This window comes from Nycticebus coucang, chromosome 8 (assembly GCF_027406575.1).
Source record: "Nycticebus coucang isolate mNycCou1 chromosome 8, mNycCou1.pri, whole genome shotgun sequence".
Taxonomy (NCBI): Eukaryota; Metazoa; Chordata; class Mammalia; order Primates; family Lorisidae; genus Nycticebus; species Nycticebus coucang.
This window is the reverse complement of record NC_069787.1, coordinates 2253272-2273108: the sequence shown is the minus strand read 5'-3', so window position 1 is coordinate 2273108 and position 19837 is coordinate 2253272. Positions and strand designations below refer to the sequence as shown.

Genomic DNA, 19837 nt, shown 5'->3' with positions numbered 1-19837 from the left:
TCTTGTATTTGTAAAGTCAAAAGGCAATATCTCAAAGATCCAGTGGTGATGTTCTGAGTACTTAGATCAGAACTCTGTTTTGACATTGAGGTAATAGTACTGAAAGGCTATTCTGTCAGTCCTCTGTATCCGTGGGTTCCACATGTACAGATTCTACCAACTGCAGATCAAAAATATTTCAGGAAAAAACCCCCAAAATACATCTATAAAATATAATACAAATTATCGGCTTGGTGCCCATAGATCAGTGAGTAGGGTGCCAGCCACATATACCAAGGCTTGCGGGTTTGAACTCAGCCCGGGCCTGCCAAACAACAACGACAAGTGCAACAAAAAAATAGCCGGGCGTTGTGGCAGGCGCCTGTAATCCCAGCTACTCGGGAGGCTGAGGCAAGAGAATCGCTTAAGCCTAAGAGTTTGAGGTTGTTGTGAGTTGTGACGCCACGGCACTCTACAGAGGGCGACATAATGAGACTCTGTCTCCAAAAAATAAATAAAGTAATTATTTTTTACTTTTTTTAAAAAAATACATGTAAGCCAAGCATGGTTGCTAATGCCTATAATGCTAGCACTTTGGGAGGCCAAGGCAGAGGATTACTTGAGGCCAGGAATTTGAAACCAGCCTGAGCTTCATAGCTAGACTTCATCTCTACAAAAAACAGAAAAATTAGCCAGGCGTGGTTGTGGGTACCTTTAGTCCCAGCTGCTCGTGAGGCTGAGGCAGGAGGATTGCTTGAGCCAAGGAGCTTGAGGTTGCAGTGAGCTATGATGACAGCACTGCACTCTAGCCCTGTCCCCCACAAAATACAGTATAACAATTATTTATAGAGTGTTTATGTTGCATTAGGTATCATAAGTAATCTGGAGATGAATTAACGTATACAAGAGGATGCCCATAGGTTACATGTAAATACATTTACCATTTTAGATGAAGGACTGGAATGTTTGCAGAGTTTTATATCCAATCCCCCGTGGATACTGAGGGATGACTGCTGTAATTGTGAGAACCCTGTTGCTAGACTTTAAATCTCTGCCCTGCCATTTTCTAGATGGTAGTACCTAAGATGTGTTATTTAATCTCTCTGTCTCAGTTTCCTCATTGCCAACTGGGGAGAATAGAATTGTCTACTTCACAGGGTGAGTGTGAGGTCACATGAAGCACCAGAGCTGGGCCTGAGTTGGGTACATGTGAATCTATGAATGATGACTTATAAAAATGGGGGTGATTCAAGATGTCATTTATGATATAAATTGTCCACGAAAGTCATCAAACATTTATTGTGTGAAACATGTCAAAACTTTAAAAGTAAACTAGATAGTCATTTCTGGTTATTTTTTTATAGCATACGTTTCTGAAATTTTTTTTAGTATTGGTTTTAATTTTTTATTTTTACTAATATGCATAACAAATAGAAAATGACATAAATTCTTGATACGAAATAATTCATGATTGGCATTTTTAACTCATGAAAGTCTTATTTGCAGTCCTAAATCAAGCCGGATATATGTATTTGATTATGTAAAGCTGTAATTTGAAAATGGTTACCTTTTTTTATTGTTTATTACAGGTTGTGAGGGTACAATTAGGTCTCAACACTTGCATTAGTTAGGCAGAGTCCCTCTTACACTTGTGTCCCACACCCAAAGGTGTGCCACATCCCCTTACATTGTACTCATTAAGTGGGAGCACCCAAACCCCCTTCCCTATGTTTCTGGATTGTTACAATTTCAAGACTATAAAACAAATGCATTTCTGTTATTTTCTTCTGTAGACAGCTCTCGCTCTGGCTATTGCCCAGGAACTAGGCAGTAAGGTTCCTTTCTGCCCAATGGTGGGCAGTGAAGTTTATTCAACAGAGATCAAGAAGACTGAGGTGCTGATGGAGAACTTCCGCAGGGCCATTGGTGAGTGGTACCATGTTTGTGGGAGGAGTTGGTTTCACCTGCCCAGGTCACTGAAACCTCTTTGTTGTGACTTATATTTGGTGGGACTTATTATCTGTTGCACTGCTATTTTTTTTGGGGGGGGGGAGAGGCACCATTGGCATTATCTTTGCAAACAAAACAAAACAAAAACTAAGTTTTCCTAATTGAAGTGCTTTAGCAATCAGAGCAAATGTGAACCCTAGCTTTGGGTCCGAGGTTTTTCATGTAACAAAACAGATGTGGCTATAAAGTGACTTCTTGGGGAAAAAAAATCCTATTTTCTTGCCAGTCTTATTTTGCTTTTATTTTATTTGTTTATTTTTTGAGATAGAGTCTCACTCTGTCACTCCTGGTAGAGTGCCAGGATGTCATAGCTCATAGCAGCCTCTAACTCCTGGGCTCAGGCAATCCTCTTGCCTCAGTCTCGTGAGTAGCTGGAATTACAGGTGCTTGCCACAAGGCCTGGCTTTTTTTTAGAGATGGGTTCTTGCTTTTGCTCTGGCTGGCGTCAAACTTATGAGCTCAAGCAATCCACCCATCTCAGCCTCCCAGAGTGCTAGGATTACATGGGTGAGCCACAACACCCAGCTGAGTCCAGGAATTTGAGACCACCCTGGGCAATGCAGCAAGACCCTGTCTCTAAAAAATAATGATAGACTGGGCGTAGACTGAGTCTCACTCTTATCACCCTGGGTAGAGTGCCATGGCAGCATAGCTCACAGCAACCTCTAATTCTTGGGCTTAAGTGATTCTCTTGCTTTGGCTTCCAGAGTAGCTGGGACTATAGGCACTCGCCACAACACCTGGCTATTTTTTGGTTGTGGTTGTCATTGTTGTTTGGTAGGCCTGGGCTGGATTCGAACCTGCAGCTCTGTATGTGGCTGGTGCCCTAACTGCTGAGCTACAGGCACTGAGCCTCAAAAAAAAATTTTTTTTTCGATTTATTTAAAAATGTTTTTCTGGGGCGGCGCCTGTGGCTCAGTCGGTGGGGCGCCGGCCCCATATACCGAGGGTGGTGGGTTCAAACCCGGCCCCGGCCAAAACTGCAACCAAAAAGTAGCTGGGCGTTGTGGCGGGCGCCTGTAGTCCCAGCTACTCGGGAGGCTGAGGCAAGAGAATTGCTCGGGCCCAGGAGTTGGAGGTTGCTGTGAGCTGGGTGAGGCCACGGCACTCTACCAAAGGCCATAAAGTGAGACTCTGTCTCTACAAAAAAAAAATGTTTTTCTGACATTGACAAAATCTGACAAAATTGGCCTTCTCATGGGTGTATGTGTTTTTATTGCTTAAAGGTAACTTCAGTGTTTTAAAAGCTGAAAAAATAGAGATAAATTACCTTGGCATCTGTTTTCTGATTTCCCCTTTTTGAGGGGAGGAGACAGTGCAATTCTTTTGATGGCTGCAAGCTAAGGAGAAATTTCTTGATCCTACCAGAGAACAAAAAGGCAGACCACTGCCTATCTTCAAAAAGGAACCCTGCCCATCTTCCTCTGATTTTGAATTCCTGTGAAGTTGGCAGAGGGGGTGGGGAGGAAGCCGTGAGCTGACCAGAAATAAAAAGCAAGGAGTCTGTGCTATTTCCTTGACGTGATGAAGGTCCCTGTCAGGGATTTGGAAACCTGAGCCAGCAGATGAAACCTGTGTCATTTGTGTTGTCGTTGCCAGAGATAGTGCCAGCTCAGCCCCTTTCCTGGCTAACAGCCGGTTTCATTGTCTGTCAACCACATCCCCTGTCTGCCTGTCAGCACAGAGCAACTTCTAAACAAATATGGGGACTAGTGAGAGACGGGAATGTCTTTCTTCCTCTCCTTAAGGAATTTCATGTCACAGTCTTCTAACAGTAAGTAAGTATAGCAAGCATTCCATTTGAAGGAATTTATCTCTGTGGGATATAAAAGATTTGATTAAAAAGTCAAACTTGGTCACAATCTTCTGTTGTATTCATGTTGTTGGGAAAACTTTTGTCTTGATGTTTAGGAACTAAGAATTTGGTAAGGCAAAAATGAAATATGTTCTCTCTCTTGGAGCTATTCCAAACTTCCATTTATAGGCCCTTAGATAGAATGAAGGTGCAGTACAACTTTGCCTTAACTTTAATATCTGAGAGTCTTTGTGCCGATTGGGTTTCTTGGGTAAAGAAAGCATCCAACCAATGATAAGATGACCACATTTAAAAGTGGGCAAATATTGAGAAAGCCTGACCCCATAGGCAGTGTTTCTTTGTGCTGTTGGGATCTTTCTGTATCAGAGCACAAGCAGCTTGATGATGTGGACACCAAATCAGGGTTTCCTGCCATGAGGTGTAGTTGTCTCCATTTATTCTTTAGGTAAGTGGCTGTACTTTGGGATCATCTGGGTAGCTTTAAACTAATAACAATGGCCATGCCCCATCCCCTGAGATTTGGAGACAAGTGATTTGGGTGCAGCCAGGGCTCAAGCAATTATAGAAACCTCTCAGGTGAGTCTAATGCAGGGGCATCCTCTGCCACATGTTGGAAAAGTAAGAGTTGTCTTGGGCCACACGTTAAATACACAAATACTAACAAAAGCTGGTGAGCAAAAAAAAAAGTTCTGTGCGTACTTTTTGCAATATCTGACACCACAGATAAACAAAAGAAGTCCTCACAAAATCAGCACAGGGCCTGCAAGTCAGGAGTTGGACACTCCTGGTGTAAACGTTGAGAACCATGACTGTAGACTCCAGCAGAAGTTCAGAAGGAACCTCAGCTGTCAATATTATTCCTTCACCAGGTCTCACTAGTATTGTTTACTGAAATGTTTCTTTTTAAATCAGCTTGGTAATTTTGTGCATATATACAGAAAAGTGCACAGAATATAAATGTATACAGCTTGGTGGATTATGGTAAAGTGAAAACCCATGAAACCAACACCCAGTCAAAAAAGAAAACACTGTCAGTACCTCAAAGTACCTGTCCTTTGTCTACTACCGTTGCTGTCCTTCCCACCCCAGGTTAATGTTGGGCTTGGTTTCTAGCAGTATACTATAGTTGTACTTGTTTTTGGACTTCAAATAAATGTAACCATGCAGTAAACTTTGCTTTGTTTGCTTTCTTTCTGGTAACATTCTGTTTATAAGGCAGTTGCATGTAGCCATAATTCTTTTTCATTGGTGTGTGGTGTTCCATGTATGGGCATACCACAATTGAACTCTTTCTTCCATTCCTGACACACATTGGAGTTTCTCCAGTGTTTGGCAACTGCAAACAATGCTGCTGTGACCATTGCTGTCTGTGTCACTTAGTGTACATATACATCCATTCCTATTAGGTATATGGCTAGGAATTAAATTCTAGCATCATAAGATACATTTGCTCACTCCCATGAGCAGTGTATAAACCTTCCTTGTTCAATTGCTTCATCAACTCTTGGTATTGTTATTCTTTTTAATTTTAGTAATTCTTGAGATTGCAGACTAGGATTTCATTGCTTTTTCTTTTTTGAACTTCTATTATGGAAAATTTTAAATGAACAAAAGTTATCAAGTGATATGATGACCCTTTTTCATATCCCTATTATCAGTTTCAACTCATGGTTAATCTTGATTGATAAATAGCCCCCATCTTTTCCCTCCAAAATTATTTTGAAGCAAATTGCAGACCTGCTTTCTCTCTTTTTTGTTGTTGTTTTTTTTTTTTGAGACTGAGTCTCACTTTGTCACCCTTGGTAGAGTGCTGTGGTGTCATAGCTCACAGCAACCTCAGACTCTTGGGCTCAAGAGATTTTCTTGCCTTAGCCTCCCAGGTAGCTGGGACTCTAGTCGGCCGCCACCATGCCTGGCTATTTTTAGAGATGGGGGTCTTGCTCTTGCTCAGACTGGTCTCAAACCTGTGAGCCCAGGTGATCCACTGCCTCGGCCTCCCAGAGTGCTGGGATTATAGGTGTGAGCCACTGTGCCTGGCCAAACCTGCTTTCTTCTTTATAGATATTTTATCCATAAATATTTCAGTATGTGTCTTTGAAAAATAAGGACATAAATAAACAATAATTCCCTAATATCTTCAAATTTCTAGTTCTCAGATTTCCAGTTGTCTCATACGTATCATAATATATATTTATAGTCTTAATTGAATCAGGGTACAAATAAGGGTGTATGTAATAGATTGATTGATGTGTAACTTATGTCTTTTTAATCTGTGGGTTCCTTTACATTTCCCTCTATTTTTTTTTTGTTTGGACAAAATATAAAATAGATGGAGACTAGAGTCATACCTAAGGTCTGGCAGAAAGGGAATAATGAAGTGAGTGGGCACGTGTTAACTGGAATGGGGAAAAAGACAGAGCAAGTGCAGATGGAGCATTCCCAATCTGAAAATACAAACTTTGAAGTGCTCCAAAATCCAAAACTTTTTGAGTACCAACATGATACCACGTGAGTGACCGAGATAGTGACATTTTTGTTTCCCAATGGCTCATTGTACACAAACTTTATTTCAAGTGCACAGAAAAATACTGTATAAAATTACCTTTGGGCTATGTGTGTATAAGGTGTATATGAAAAATACGTTCATTTCTTGTTTAGAATTGGGTCCATTCACAAGATACCTCATTGTGTATATGCAAATGTTCCAAAATCTGAAAAACTTCTGGACCCATCATTTCAAATAAGGGAGACTTAGTCTGTATGGTAGAGAAGGTTGCCAGGGAGTGTGGCCCTGCAGTGTGGTAGGAAGAAACTGGTCCCAGAGCCAGAGACTTGGATTTCATCCTGGGTCTGTCCTAGGGGAGGAAGGACTGGTTGGTTCACTTTCTGAAGCTGAGCTCCCTTCTGTAAAATGGGGGTGAAGACTAGTCACCCTGCTGGTCTGTGGGGCTAAGTGAAGTGAGTGACAGCACCTCCTGTTGCCCTCCCTGTCCATGAGTGAGGATCAAGTGAGGGACCGTGGTGGGAGAGCCCTCTGTAGATCAGATAGCACGGCGTACGTGCAGGCGAAGAGGCCACCGCTGTCAGCGTATAGTTTATTCCTATTGCTGTGGTCTCCCGGCTGTGCTGGGCATGGACCCCCTCGTGTACAGATCTAGCAGTGTGACTCAGGAGCGCCTCCTCCGTGCCTTCGAATTGAGAGCAGGCACAGTGACTTAGAATGGCTTTCTTGTTACTGTTTCTAGAATCCTATGAAAACAGATTAAACAGTTAACTTATTTATAGCTTAGAGACCAAAAGAAACCCATTTGTATGTCTTGACGCAGACTGGGAATTACAGAGAGAGAGAGAGAGAGAGTGTGCGTGAGGGAGATGCGTGATGTGTGTTTTCAGACAGGCTGTGATCTGTGATGTGCATTTATCTTCTTGTTTAAAAAAACCTTCAGTTATTAATGATTATTGTTGCTTTGTTAGGAAAACTCTATTTCTTTTTTTCTTATTTTAATGTAAATGTAAATTTTTTCTTAATTTTTCTTATTTCTAATTTTAATGTAATATAAAGTGTTACTGATGTGTAATGTATATACATAAAAGAGCATAAATCATAAATGGACAGCTTGATGAGTTTTCAGAAAGTGAGTGCACTCTGTGTCAAGAAACAGACCCGATTAAAACTCCAGAAGTGCCTTCTGCCCCTCTGCTCACTACTCCACACTCCCCTCACCCGGCAGGGCAGAGACACGCTTATATTGACTTGTATTATGTCAGACACATGTCTCGGGTGTTAGATGGCCCGCGTAGTCACCCTTAAGTGACTTCACTCATCCTTGTGTGCCTGAGATGTGCTGGCCCCGCAGCTCAGGAGTGGACAGTCTGCAGAGCGCTGGGCAGGCCCACAAGGTCCAGCACTGCCACGTGCTAGTGATGCACTCAGGGAGGCGGTTGGGGGATGAGGGAGAGAAATGTGTCAGGGGAGCTTTCTAGAGGGCATGAGTTTTAAACTGAGTCTGCAAGGAGTTGCCTAGGTCAAAAAGAGTGCTTCAGGAAGCAGAAACAGTGTATAGAAAGGCACAGCGATCATGTTCTAAAAGTTAATTTGACGATACTTCTTGGATACTCAACAAACATTTAATGAACAGCTAATGTGAGTGATGTTTAGAACTGAGAGAAATTTACCTTCATTTGCAACGTTCTAACATAAGGTGCTTTGGAGAAATTGGTTCCATTGTTGTGGGCTCCAAACAATCATAGAATAACTCATTGCAAATAGTGTACAATAACTGGGTGTTTCTTCTTGGCGTGTGCAGTTCGGGTCAGCCAGAGGGCTGTAACACGTGGTGCAGTCAGGGAGCACCTGCTGGTGGTACAGACACTTAATTACAGCATGCCTTGCTCAGGCTGGACAGTGTCAGAGGTATATAGTGAGTTACTCCACTGGTTTTAAAATTTCTTGGAGAAGCAAAAACATAGCAAACAGGTTCCAAGAGTTCTTGTGGCCACTGCTCTAGTGGAGTAGAATGGTGTGGTTTAGGCTAAGGCTAAATTTCACTCTCTTGGAAGTACAGCAGATGTCAAGCAATTTTGAGAATTCTAGTTTAATTCTAGAGAAATCTAGTCTAATTCTGGATTTAAACCAAGAAAGTCCCTTCAAAAAGTTGAAATACAGGCCAGGTGCAGTGGTTCACACCTGTAGTCCCAGCACTCCAGGAGGCCAAGGCAGGAAGGTTGCTTGAGGTTAGGAGTTTAAGACCAGCCTGAGCAAGAGTGAGACCCTGTCTCTACTAAAAATAGAAAAACTAGCTGGGCACAGTGGCGGGAACCTGTAGTCTCAGCTACTTGGGAGGCTGAGGCAGGAGGATCGCCTAAGCCCAGGAAGTTGAGGTTGCTATGAGCTTGGCTGATGGCATGGGGCAACAGAGAGAGACTCTGTCTTAAAACAACAACAAAAAAGTTGAAATATAAACCTTTTTCTGTACTTCCTAATAGTACCTCCGGGTTACATTTAAGTATTTGTGTTGCTTTTACCCATGATGACATCCTTGAATGTACATTAAGTTGACTTGTAAGTTCTTATAACATGGAAGTTGTGGGCTAGCAAGGATATTAAAGGGTGTGGGACAGGTTGTGAGAGAGAGGATTGTGCTTCTCACTGTGGCCCATCTGCCATGCTTTTTAGGACTGCGGATAAAGGAGACCAAGGAAGTTTATGAAGGTGAAGTCACAGAGCTAACTCCATGTGAGACAGAGAACCCCATGGGGGGTTATGGCAAAACGATTAGCCACGTGATCATAGGACTCAAAACAGCCAAAGGAACCAAACAGTTGAAAGTGAGTATGTGTTTGTGGGCTCTTTCCTCCTGATTTCTCCTAGTGCCGTGTGGCTTTTGCAGGTGCTGTAACCTCTCCGCACCTTAGTTTCTTCACCTGTGCACTGGGGCGATGCCTCATAGGACTGTTTGAGGATATCGTGTCTATAAAGCGCACAGTATCCTAGTATGGGGTGTCCCTACCAGGATCAATGCAGATAGCTCCTGCTTTACTTATTTACTTTTAGGAAATTGTGTATGTTAAAACATGAGCTGTGGGCGGCGCCTGTGGCTCAATTGGTAAGGCACCGGCCCCATATACCGAGGGTGGCAGGTTCAAACCCGGCCCGGCTGAACTACAAACCAAAAAATAGCTGGGCGTTGTGGCGGGTGCCTGTAGTCCCAGCTACTTGGGAGGCTGAGGCAAGAGAATCGCTTCAGCCCAGGAGTTGGAGGTTGCTGTGAGCTGGGTGAGGCCACGGCACTCTACCGAGGGTGATAAAGTGAGACTCTGTCTCTACAAAAAAAAAAGAAAAAAAAAAAAAACATGAGCTGTGCGGTTAAGTCAAGAAACTGCTTCTGCCACCCCACGTCCCATATTATGATCAAATGTCAGAGGCCCTGAGCCTGTCTCTGAGTGTGGGCATTAATTTTTCCAGTTATCAGTGCAAGTGTTCTCAGAAAGAGGTAGCATTAATCTCCTAAGAGTTGTACAGCAGTTGATGGATGGACTTGCTGGGGGCCAAATGCAGAATCCTGACTGCAGTTCCTGATGTCAGGGCCAGGGTTTTGGGGAGAGGTCATAGTGGTGACGCTGTAAAGTCCTCAAAGACTGTCCTCAGCCATCTGTCCTTTAAACATTTAGGTTCAGGCAGCAGGGTGCCTAAGGGAATAGCATGAATTTTGAAGTCAAAGTCCTAAAGGGAACCCTGGCTCTGCTACTTACAGCTGTGTGACATGAGGCAGTGACTTAATCTCTGAGCAGTGGTTTATCTGTTCAGTGGGAATAATAACTGTGTAGCTCTCACAGTTAATGTAACTCTCAGAGTTATACGTGAAACTGGTAGCTTTGGGTGTTGTGTCTAGTTACCTAATGAGTGGTAGCTGTTAATATTGTGATGAAAGCCTTTCCATAGAGAAATGGGGTGATCCACATTGTAGGCTGCACCTAGTTATTATTATTAATTAATACTATTAGTATTATAGCTCTCATTTATTGTATGTGCCAGGCCCTGAGCTAAGTGCTTCAACCAACAGTTCCTTTCTTATCCCTTACAGCTTTATGGGTGTGTGTATGATCCTTCATTTTACAAGTAAAGGAACTGAGCTTCATGAGGAGGTTAAAAGTTATCCTAGGATCACACAGCTAGTTAAGTGGTAGAGCTGATTCTCAGAGTCCTAACCACTATGCTGTCTCCCCTCCAACTTGCTGTATGACCTTTGGAAGTCAGTTGAGCTTTCTGGGCCTCAGTTTTCTCAACTATAAACTGTGGTATACCAATCATATAATTTCTCCATCTTTGCTGCATTCTACAATTTTATGGTTTGTTCTGTAGGGTTGTTTCTTGGTCACTGCTTTATGGAGATCATAAAAATGTCACTTCTTCAAGGGGCCATTTTTCTTTTTCCTAACAGGGCTTCCATCTCAGGAGCTTGCCTCTCCAAAGATCTTTTATACCTACCCCTCATCATGTCCATTCTGAATTAATTAGATTTCTTAGTAGGCTTTCCCACCTTTCCAGTAATTACATCTTCAGTTCATTTGGGAAATTGGTATAAACATGCTTAAGGCAAAAAAAAAGTATATTCTCCAAAGTAGGATAGATAAACAAGGCATGCAGTTTAAATTCCAGCTGTTCATAAGACTGCTTTGTGTAGTTTCTTTAAGAAGGTAGCATAAGGGCGGCGCCTGGGGCTCAAAGGAGGAGTAGGGTGCCAGCCCCATATACTGAAGGTGGCGGGTTCAAACCTGGCCCCAGCCAAAAACTTCAAAAAAAAAAAAAGATAGCATAAAAGAGATGAAATTTTTCTTTAAAAATGAATATTGTACTTGTAGATACTTTTAGCATATGTAGGAGACATTTGGATAGAAAAAATTCAAATCCTTGATGGGTATTTACATATGATGAAGGCTTATGAGGCCTAGCAAGGAGGACAGGGTTAGTAATCCTCACCTCCCCCTGCCAGGCCCTGCCTTGGGGGTTTACACAACAGTGTAAATCGTGCTCAGCAGTGCTACAGGCATCAGTCCCCGCCCACCTGGTGAGAGTCAAAGTCCTAGGTTTGGTGCTGCTGTGGTGGTTTTAACAGCTTAATTAAGGTAGAATTTTAAATAAAATATGTCCATTTTAAAGGTACAATTAAAGGAATTTTAATGTATTTACACAGTTGTACAAGCATCAGCACAATCTAATTTTAGAGCATCGGTATTACCCTAGAAAGAAACCTCATGCTCATTTATAGTCACTCCCCTTTCCCACCCACAGCCCTGGGCAACCCCTAATCTATTTTTGCTTCTATTGATTTGCTTTTTGGGGGGTGTTTCATATAAATGTAACATAGGATATATGTTTTCTGTATCTGACTTCTTTCACCAAGCCCTGAGTTTTTACTTTTGTTTGCGACAAAGCCCAAGTTTTTTCTACCACAACCACAATATATAATTTAGCTGTCCTTGAAGTTAACCTGGGGCAACTTGTGTCTAAATGCTGCATCCTTACAAGGGACACTGTCCTGGATTATTAATTACTGAGAGCACCCTGAATCTGGATGATTTGGAAAATAGTAACAGTTCCTCAAACGTGCTCATTTCCTTTCCTGGAGATAGAAGCTGGCAGCCTTTGGGGATCGGAGTCACAGATCTTGAGAAAGGTCCTGGTAGATGTTTCCCTTTGAATTTCACACCCTGTGATTGCATCTGGGCACTGTTATGCGGATGATGGACAGTCTCTGAGAACCTTGTCCACAATCAGAGGCTCTGCAAAATACCACCCTGAGATTGGTAAACAGGTGTTAGCAAGTGTTTCAGTTGCAGAAGGCTCCACCCCCACCCCCAGGTGAGGAGAGTGAAGGAACTAAGCAGATAGTGATCTCATGGGGGGTGTTAGGGCCTGTGGTCCCATGGACAGTGTGGGCTCCATCTCAAGGCAACCACATCCATACTTTTAAAAACTCTGCTGCCTGTTTACGAGCTATGGAGTCCAGGGAAGGAGGAGATTAAGTGTCCCCTGGGCCCTGCTTTCTTGCTGGTCACATGGACATGAGTCTCCCTGGCCTTCCTGCTCTTCCTTTGGTATGCTTAACCCCCCACCCCCATCAAGTCAGGCTCTCATATTGTGCTCACACATTTATGCTGCCCATGGCCTAATCCACACGTGTGCCCACACACGTCAAGCACACGCATGGCTCTCTCCATGCAATTATTAGGTACCTCAGATCTCTTATGGGAAGGTACCTTACGGGTGTCAGAAAGAAACAGAATATGTATTTCAGTTCTCTGATTCACTTTTTTTTTTTAGCTGGATCCCAGCATTTTTGAAAGTTTGCAGAAAGAGCGAGTAGAGGCTGGAGATGTAATTTACATTGAAGCCAACAGTGGGGCTGTGAAGGTAAGTAAAGCCATCCTTGGACAAAGCGTTGTCCCTGATGTGTTGGCCATAGGTGACAAGGGTGTGGGGTATGTAGGGAGGGAGGCTGGTGTCCGGTATGATGCTGTTAAAAGATCAGAAGTCGTCCCTTTATGTATAATAAAGTTCACTTTCCCTTTATCTTCCTTCTTTAACCTTCTCATGATTAAAACAGTCTGTTAGAAAAATACTAAAACCTGTTTAGAGGGGGGTATAGGGTGAGAAAGCAAAACAACCTTAGTCATTTTCAAATTGAAATGTGCAGTGTATTTAATCTTCCTTTATCTCTTTGGTATTTTCTTCCCAAGATATATGCATGTGGGAAGGAGTGCTGCATTAGCTGGCATTCTTTTTATATCTGATTTTCAGTGTCCTGTACAGTGTTCCTCGCTGTTTAATGGATGAGCATAATACTTCATATCATACAATAAATCACCTACCTACAAAAGAGTCTGAACAGCTCCCTCCGTCTCCAGTTAATCTGCTGGATTTGCCCTTTATCGGGAATTGCATACAGTTAAAAGAAAGAGAGGGGAAAAAAGAAATTTGGAGAAAGTATCAGATGTTTTTCAACCAGGTTTTTGGAGCCCAGCGATGAACAGATAGCTTCCTTTTCTTGGCAGCGGGGGAGTGGGGCATATTTGGAGTTTGTCAAGTAGGCTGTTGGGCCCTCAATTGGGAACTGAGACCTTTATCTCACTTAGCACTTTGCCATTTGGGGACTTGGCAGTGAAAACCCACCAGGCACTCATGTTTCTTTTTGCAGAGGCAGGGCAGGTGTGATACCTATGCCACAGAATTCGACCTTGAAGCCGAGGAGTATGTCCCCTTGCCAAAGGGGGATGTGCACAAAAAGAAAGAAATCATCCAGGATGTGACCTTGCATGACTTGGATGTGGCTAACGCACGGCCCCAGGTACTGCCTCGGTGCCTGGCTGACTGGGCACACTAGCCCTTTTGTAAGTGCACGCATCTCTGGGAATGAATTGTCAGAGTCTTGCTGCTGCTGCTTGAGGCAGCCAGCTTTTTCTTTTCGTAATGTTCAGCAATTAACATGGACATGAGCTGCGAGGGACTCCTTTGTTCTGATTCAAATGCTCAGTCACAGATGATTTCATGTCTATTGTTTGGTATCCCAGCCGAGGGGAGCCTGGGCCCCCAGCTAGCCAGCGTCCTCTGTGGCTTCTCTCCAGCAGTGGGCTCAGGCCTGGGATTCTTCGGGTGTTAATGGCAGGAGAGCAGGGGTGTTCTGTGAGTCCTTTACAGTATTTCAGGGAGCCAAAACCCCCAGTGTTTACCTTTGAGCTGAAACTGTTGTCTGTTCCTCATGCAGATGTCTTGACTAATAAAATGTAGACAAGTATGTTATCACTTGATGACATTTCTGGGAAATGTCTGATTAAAAGAAACAAAATACAACTATTCCCTGCTGCTGGTCGTTCAGTTTGGTGTCATCTTTATCTTAAAAGAGAAGCCTCTTCCCTAGCAGGGAATAATGGGTTTTCTGTCTTAAAATTTGATCTTTGGGTGTTTTGTTCCTTGGAGCTTTGGTTAAGAGATTGCTGAAGACTCTTGGGCCCACAGGTCCCTTTGGTGGGTGGAATGGCTGTCCCCAAATTGTCTTTCTGGGACCTTTGACCTGAGAGGAGTACTGGGCTGGGAGTTGGAAGTCAGGAACTGTGCTGCTCTATCCCTCACTAGTTTCGTGATGGTGTCACTTGGGTCTCCAGGTTTTTTGTGATTTGGGGCTCTCTGATTTTGAGTTTCTTCCTAGCTGGCAGGGCTGATTTGAAGATCAAATGTTGTAAGCCCTTAGGAAACGTGCTGCCTTTAGCTGCTCATTTAGTGGGCACCTTTGTGTCTTAGGGCCTTGTAATTAAAAGGTGGTTACTAAAAGCTGAGTAGATGACAGAACACTGGCCTCTTCCTCTTGCTGACTGCCCTGATGGGAGTTGGCCGGAGCATGCAGGTGAGTGGTAAGCCTGTGACGGAGTCAGCCCTTCTACAGGGACCAGCTCCCTAGACTGACAGCTCCTGGTCAAGCACTCGGCTTATGTGACCTGGTGGCCAAATCTAATGGCACATGGAGACTTAGGAACATAATTATGGTGATGTCTTTACACTCACTCTGATAGCTTGTTTGTCCCCAAAGGACCACTGGGAGGGAGTCATGAACCTAGTTGGAGTCAGTGGCCCTATAGGGAGTATTTGACCTGAATGTAAATGACTGGGATCTTCCCAGGAAAGAGATGGGCATTCCTGGCAGATGGAATGGAGTACTTGAAAGGACATAGAAGAGCTTGGAGTGCCTGGGGAGGGGTTCACGTCCTGTGTGTCAAACTAAAGAGTAAGGGTTGGGAAGGGACGGTGCTGGAGGAGGTGGCTAGGGCAGGCCCCACACGATTCTTACGTCAGGGGAAACTAAGGATTCCTGTGTTTAGAAGTTTCTCAGGCTTTCCGGGGGTGTGTGTTAGAGTGTTTACACCTCAGAACCCCACATCGAGTCAACATGAGGGGCCAGGAGGATGCAGGGGACTTTCGCAGCTCCCTTAAAAAGCAGTACTGATTCTGTAAGTCTTCCCTTATGCAGGGGGGACAAGACATCCTGTCCATGATGGGCCAGTTAATGAAGCCGAAGAAGACAGAAATCACAGGTAAGAGAACAGCAAGGCCTGTGATTGAGGAGCAGTGGTGGGAGGGGGAAGGGGCAGGATTCTGAGAAAGTTTTCAGGTTTTTAGGAGTACATCTCCCAACCTGAGGAAGGGCCTTGGAATGGAGCTTGACTCTCTCCTCAGTGTCTCGCTGGGTTTGGACAGCCATACAGCACAGTGCGTGTGCTCTGACCCGACGGCAGTCACTGTTTCTGGCCCCTTTAAGGTCCCAGAAATGTGGATTTGTGTCCCCCAGCTCTGCAGGGCAGCTCTGCTGCCTCGGCGGTGCCACCCTTCTCCCCTGCAGAGCACAGGGCACCTCCATGGATCACCCTGCCTGGCTTCCTGGGCACCTCCCAGAGCTCTGCGGGGGACATGGTGCTACTTTACAGGAGCCTTTATTTTACCCTGCTTGTCTTCCTAACTTTTTCAGCCCTCTTTTCTAATTACCCCTATAGCTTTATCATTTTGAAATGTTAGTTAAACAATGTTATTTTTAAAGTTTTAGTCAGGGGAGCAACCTGAGCCTTTCCTATTAAGAGTTGTCAAGAGCAGTTGCCATCTTTTAATGCCTGCACCCTCCTAGGACAGCCTGCTGATGCTCTGGTGGGAGACGCTGCTCAGACCTCACTGCTGTTTGTGAGCAGTGCCTCCTGATGATGGCACAGGAGCTGGCTTGGAGAATGAGCTCTGTGATCTTGGATGGGTTGTGTAACTTTTGAGAGACTCATCCCTTTAGGAGCACTGAGACTGAGCCTTTCTTCAGAGCTGTTTATTCCTTGTAGGTTTTTGCTCAGAGAGGATTCTAAATGCACTATATTTTTAGTCCAGGCACTTGATTGAAAGTTAATTAACCTAAGCATTGTGGTACAAGACCAAAAGAAAGGGTCATTTACCAAATGCAGAGCAGGAAGATTTGCATACGAATACTTATTTCACCCAGGGCTTCCCAGCTCAGTACCTCCCAGGTCAGACCAGGAGCTAGGTTGGGTGCTGGAGGATAGCCTGCTGTGGGCATTCCCCTGACGAACTCTGGTACAGACAGCCTTTTACAAATTTAACCAAACACATCTTCAGGGCAGATTTTCTGACCTTTAGAGGTGACTAGATGTGTTCAGATAATGACACTGAAGCCTGGGGTGGGACATGTCCTGCCTGGGGTCACATAGCTAGTAGGAAAACAAGGCTCCAAGCTTGGATTTGGGTTGAGTTGCACATGCGGAGAAGAGAAAGCGTGACAGTCTCCCTGGCCTTGGTGCTGACCTTGCTTGCCAATCCTCGCCTTCTCCTAGACAAACTGCGAGGGGAGATTAACAAGGTGGTGAACAAGTACATCGACCAGGGCATTGCTGAGCTGGTCCCAGGTGTGCTGTTTGTTGATGAGGTCCACATGCTGGACATCGAGTGCTTCACCTACCTGCACCGGGCTCTGGAATCTTCTATTGCCCCCATCGTCATCTTTGCATCCAACCGTGGCAACTGTGTCATCAGGTAGGTGGCTGCCTGCCAGCCGTGAGGTTTTCCTATCTTCACCTGGGCTCATTTGTTCCTCAGGATTTCTCTAAACTGGTGACATCATGAGTTAGGTGGGGACAAAGGGAGGTCATGTTGATTTTGAGGATAAACATGTCCAAAGTGGCTTATCTTCAGCTTCATTTCCTCACAGTCACCAAAGGCAGCAGCTGCCTTGTCACTGAGTGTGAAGGTCTCCTTGGAGTATGCAGAGGTAAGGGTTGACAGTAGATGACATTACTTATGTAACCGCTTTAGTCTTATGTGCTCTGGCAGGGATTCTTGGCTTCATTTTTCAAATGAGTAACCTAAATGGCATCCTCATCGGGCCCTCAGAAAGGCAGGATCGGAATCCAGCTCTTTGTGATACACGTAACAAAGCCAGTAAAAAAACCCAATGATTTCTTTCCATCTGAAACCCACTCTCACTGACATTGATACCTTCCCATTGTTCACCCTGCTTTCCATCCCTAGGCCTGCTTTTGTAAGGGGCACGTGTTGACAGTTGGCCGGTGAACGCTCATATGGCACTCAGCCCTAGTTGGGCCCAGAGCTGGAGAGAGACTTTGCTGGGGTTCCCTTTTCTCTTAAGCACTCTTGAGGGTCATGAGCCCTAGAGGATATGCCACCATCTCTCAAGCCCAGTGTCACTGTTCCCAGGTTGTTGTTTTTTTCAAAGAGTCTCATTATGTCACCCTCCATACAGTGCCGTGGTGTCACAGCTCACAGCAACCTCACACTCTTGGTCTTCAGTGATTCTCTTGCCTCAGCCTCCCAGGTAGCTGGGACTACAGGTGCCTGCCACAACGCCCAGGTATTTTTTTGCTTTAGCAGGCACTGGCTGGGTTCAAACCCACCTGGTGCATGTGGCTGGAACCCTACCTAGCCCAGGTTTTTTTTTTTTTTGAGTCTCATTTTGTCACCCTCAGTAGAGTGCGATGGCATCATAGCTCACAGCAATGTCAAACTCCTGGGCTCAAGGGATCCTCTTGCCATAGCCTCCCAAGTAGCTGGGACTACAGGCACCCACCATAACGCCCAGCTGTTTTCAGAGATGGGGTCTTGTTGCGTACCTGTGCGAGAGAGGGACCTCTCACAACCTGGTGTGAGGGGGGAGAGTTGACATGAGTGGAAAGGTGGGAAATGAAGAAGACAGACACACCACAGGACCAAGACACACATGCAACAAGAGATAGGATGGCATTGGGAGGGCTGACACAGCTGACGACTGCAGCCTGCCCCTGAACCGTAGAAACAGCTTTATTTACACGGTATCTTAACAAGGTTGCATAAATCTTAACACACGAGGTAGAGATCAACCTTAAAGAGGAAAAACTGTGTGCTGGCTGATAACGAGGAAAGTATGCATGGGCTCTGTGACTTTTGGCAGGTGGAAACAATGTTGTTAGAAGAGGAGCATGGTTGGGGGTCGCTCCCTGAGCATTTCCCATGCTGTGGGGGCCCTGCTGCCCACAGCCCGCTCCCCATAGGGTCTCACTCTTGCTCAGGATGGTGAACTCCTGAGCTCAGGCAGTCCACCTGGCTCGGCCTCCCAGAGTGCTAGGGATTACAGGTATGAGCCACTGCGCTCAGCCCCCAAATTTTGGAACAGGCCGCCCCTGGTGTGCAGGGCCAGCGCACTATCCCAGCTATTGTTCCCACTATTGATAGTCTTACAGCTCTTTTTTTTTTTTTTTTAAGAGACAGAATCTCACTTTGTTGCCCTTGGTAGAATGTCATGGCGTCAGAACTCACAGCAACCTCCAGCTCTTGGGCTTAGGTGATTCTCTTGCCTCAGCCTCCTGAGTAGCTGGGACCACAGGTGCCCGCCATAACGCCTGGCTATTTTTTTGTTGTTGTTGTTGCAGTTTGGCTGTGGCCGGGTTTGAACCCGCCATCCTAGGTATATGGAGCCGGTGCCCTACTCAGTGAGCTACACACGCCGCCTGCTTTTGTTTTTTTTGTTTGAACATCAGGGCCTGGTCTCTGCGGTGCTAGAGGTGCAGAGTGGTGAGAGGCCTCTTTTCAAGCCTGCAGCAGGGCAATATGGGAACCAGGCCTGCTGCATGCTGGAATGGCAGAGGTGGAGGGTTTGGGAAGATGTCCTATGGGTCATGTCTTAGTACAGAGCTGGAGTCAAACTGAGTTTGAAACCAAAACTGCCGATTGGCCTAGACTCACCTCTGAATGATGGTGTCCATGTGAAGATTTCAGTTCTATCTTAATGGAGAAGTTTTGCCTCAGTAAGATTGTTCAAGCTGGACGCATTGGTGTGTGCTGTTATCCCAGGCATGCTGGATTGGGAAGATCACTTGAGACCAGGAGTTCAAGGCTATAGTGTGTTATGATTGAAGCTATGAATAGCCGCTGCACTCCAGCCTGGGCAACATAGCAGGGTCCTCTCTCTAAAAAAAATTGTCTAAAATTGCTATACACCTGGCTGTGGGTTGGCCCCAAAGGGGATTCATGAAGTGCTCTGAGCACTACAATATATCAATAGGTCATGCCTCAGTTTCCCGTTTCTTGCACTTAGGATTCAAGTACATGATTCAAGTTCATATGGCAGCATCTTATAGCCACTGTGAATCCCCTGATGTCTGGACAAGACGATTGTCACACGTGCTTCCTGTAGTCTTAGAGAACAGGCAGCCTGTGCCAGGTCCAGGCCAGCTGCTTGTAAGAGGAGCATAGCTACCAGGGCAGTGTCTGGAGACCAAATACGTGCCGGCCTCGTGCCCAGTAAGTGTGGCGTCCTGGTGGCACAACCTTGGGCTGATTGGACTTGTCTTGCCTTGGTCCAGCCCGCTTTTTTTCAACCCGCTCAGTGGGTAGAAGTGCTGAGACTTGGACAGATGGTGCCCCCTGCTGGTGAGCTCTGCTAACAGGCCGCAGGCATAACACAGCTGGGCTGTGGCCAGCAGAGCCTGGCAACTCTC

The 19837-nt window shown here is 45.0% G+C and overlaps 1 protein-coding gene across 2 annotated transcripts in view; it reads left to right on the top strand.

Moving 5' to 3' along the window:
• The window catches only part of RUVBL1 (RuvB like AAA ATPase 1), a 44964-nt gene that overhangs the window by 12408 nt on the left and 12719 nt on the right, over positions 1 to 19837 (top strand). For both annotated transcript variants that reach the window (XM_053600194.1, XM_053600195.1), the window contains 6 exons: positions 1773 to 1905; positions 8982 to 9133; positions 12630 to 12719; positions 13504 to 13653; positions 15328 to 15391; positions 16682 to 16880. In XM_053600194.1, coding sequence (XP_053456169.1) covers positions 1773 to 1905; positions 8982 to 9133; positions 12630 to 12719; positions 13504 to 13653; positions 15328 to 15391; positions 16682 to 16880 — 788 coding nt within the window. The remainder of the gene's footprint in view (positions 1 to 1772; positions 1906 to 8981; positions 9134 to 12629; positions 12720 to 13503; positions 13654 to 15327; positions 15392 to 16681; positions 16881 to 19837) is intronic.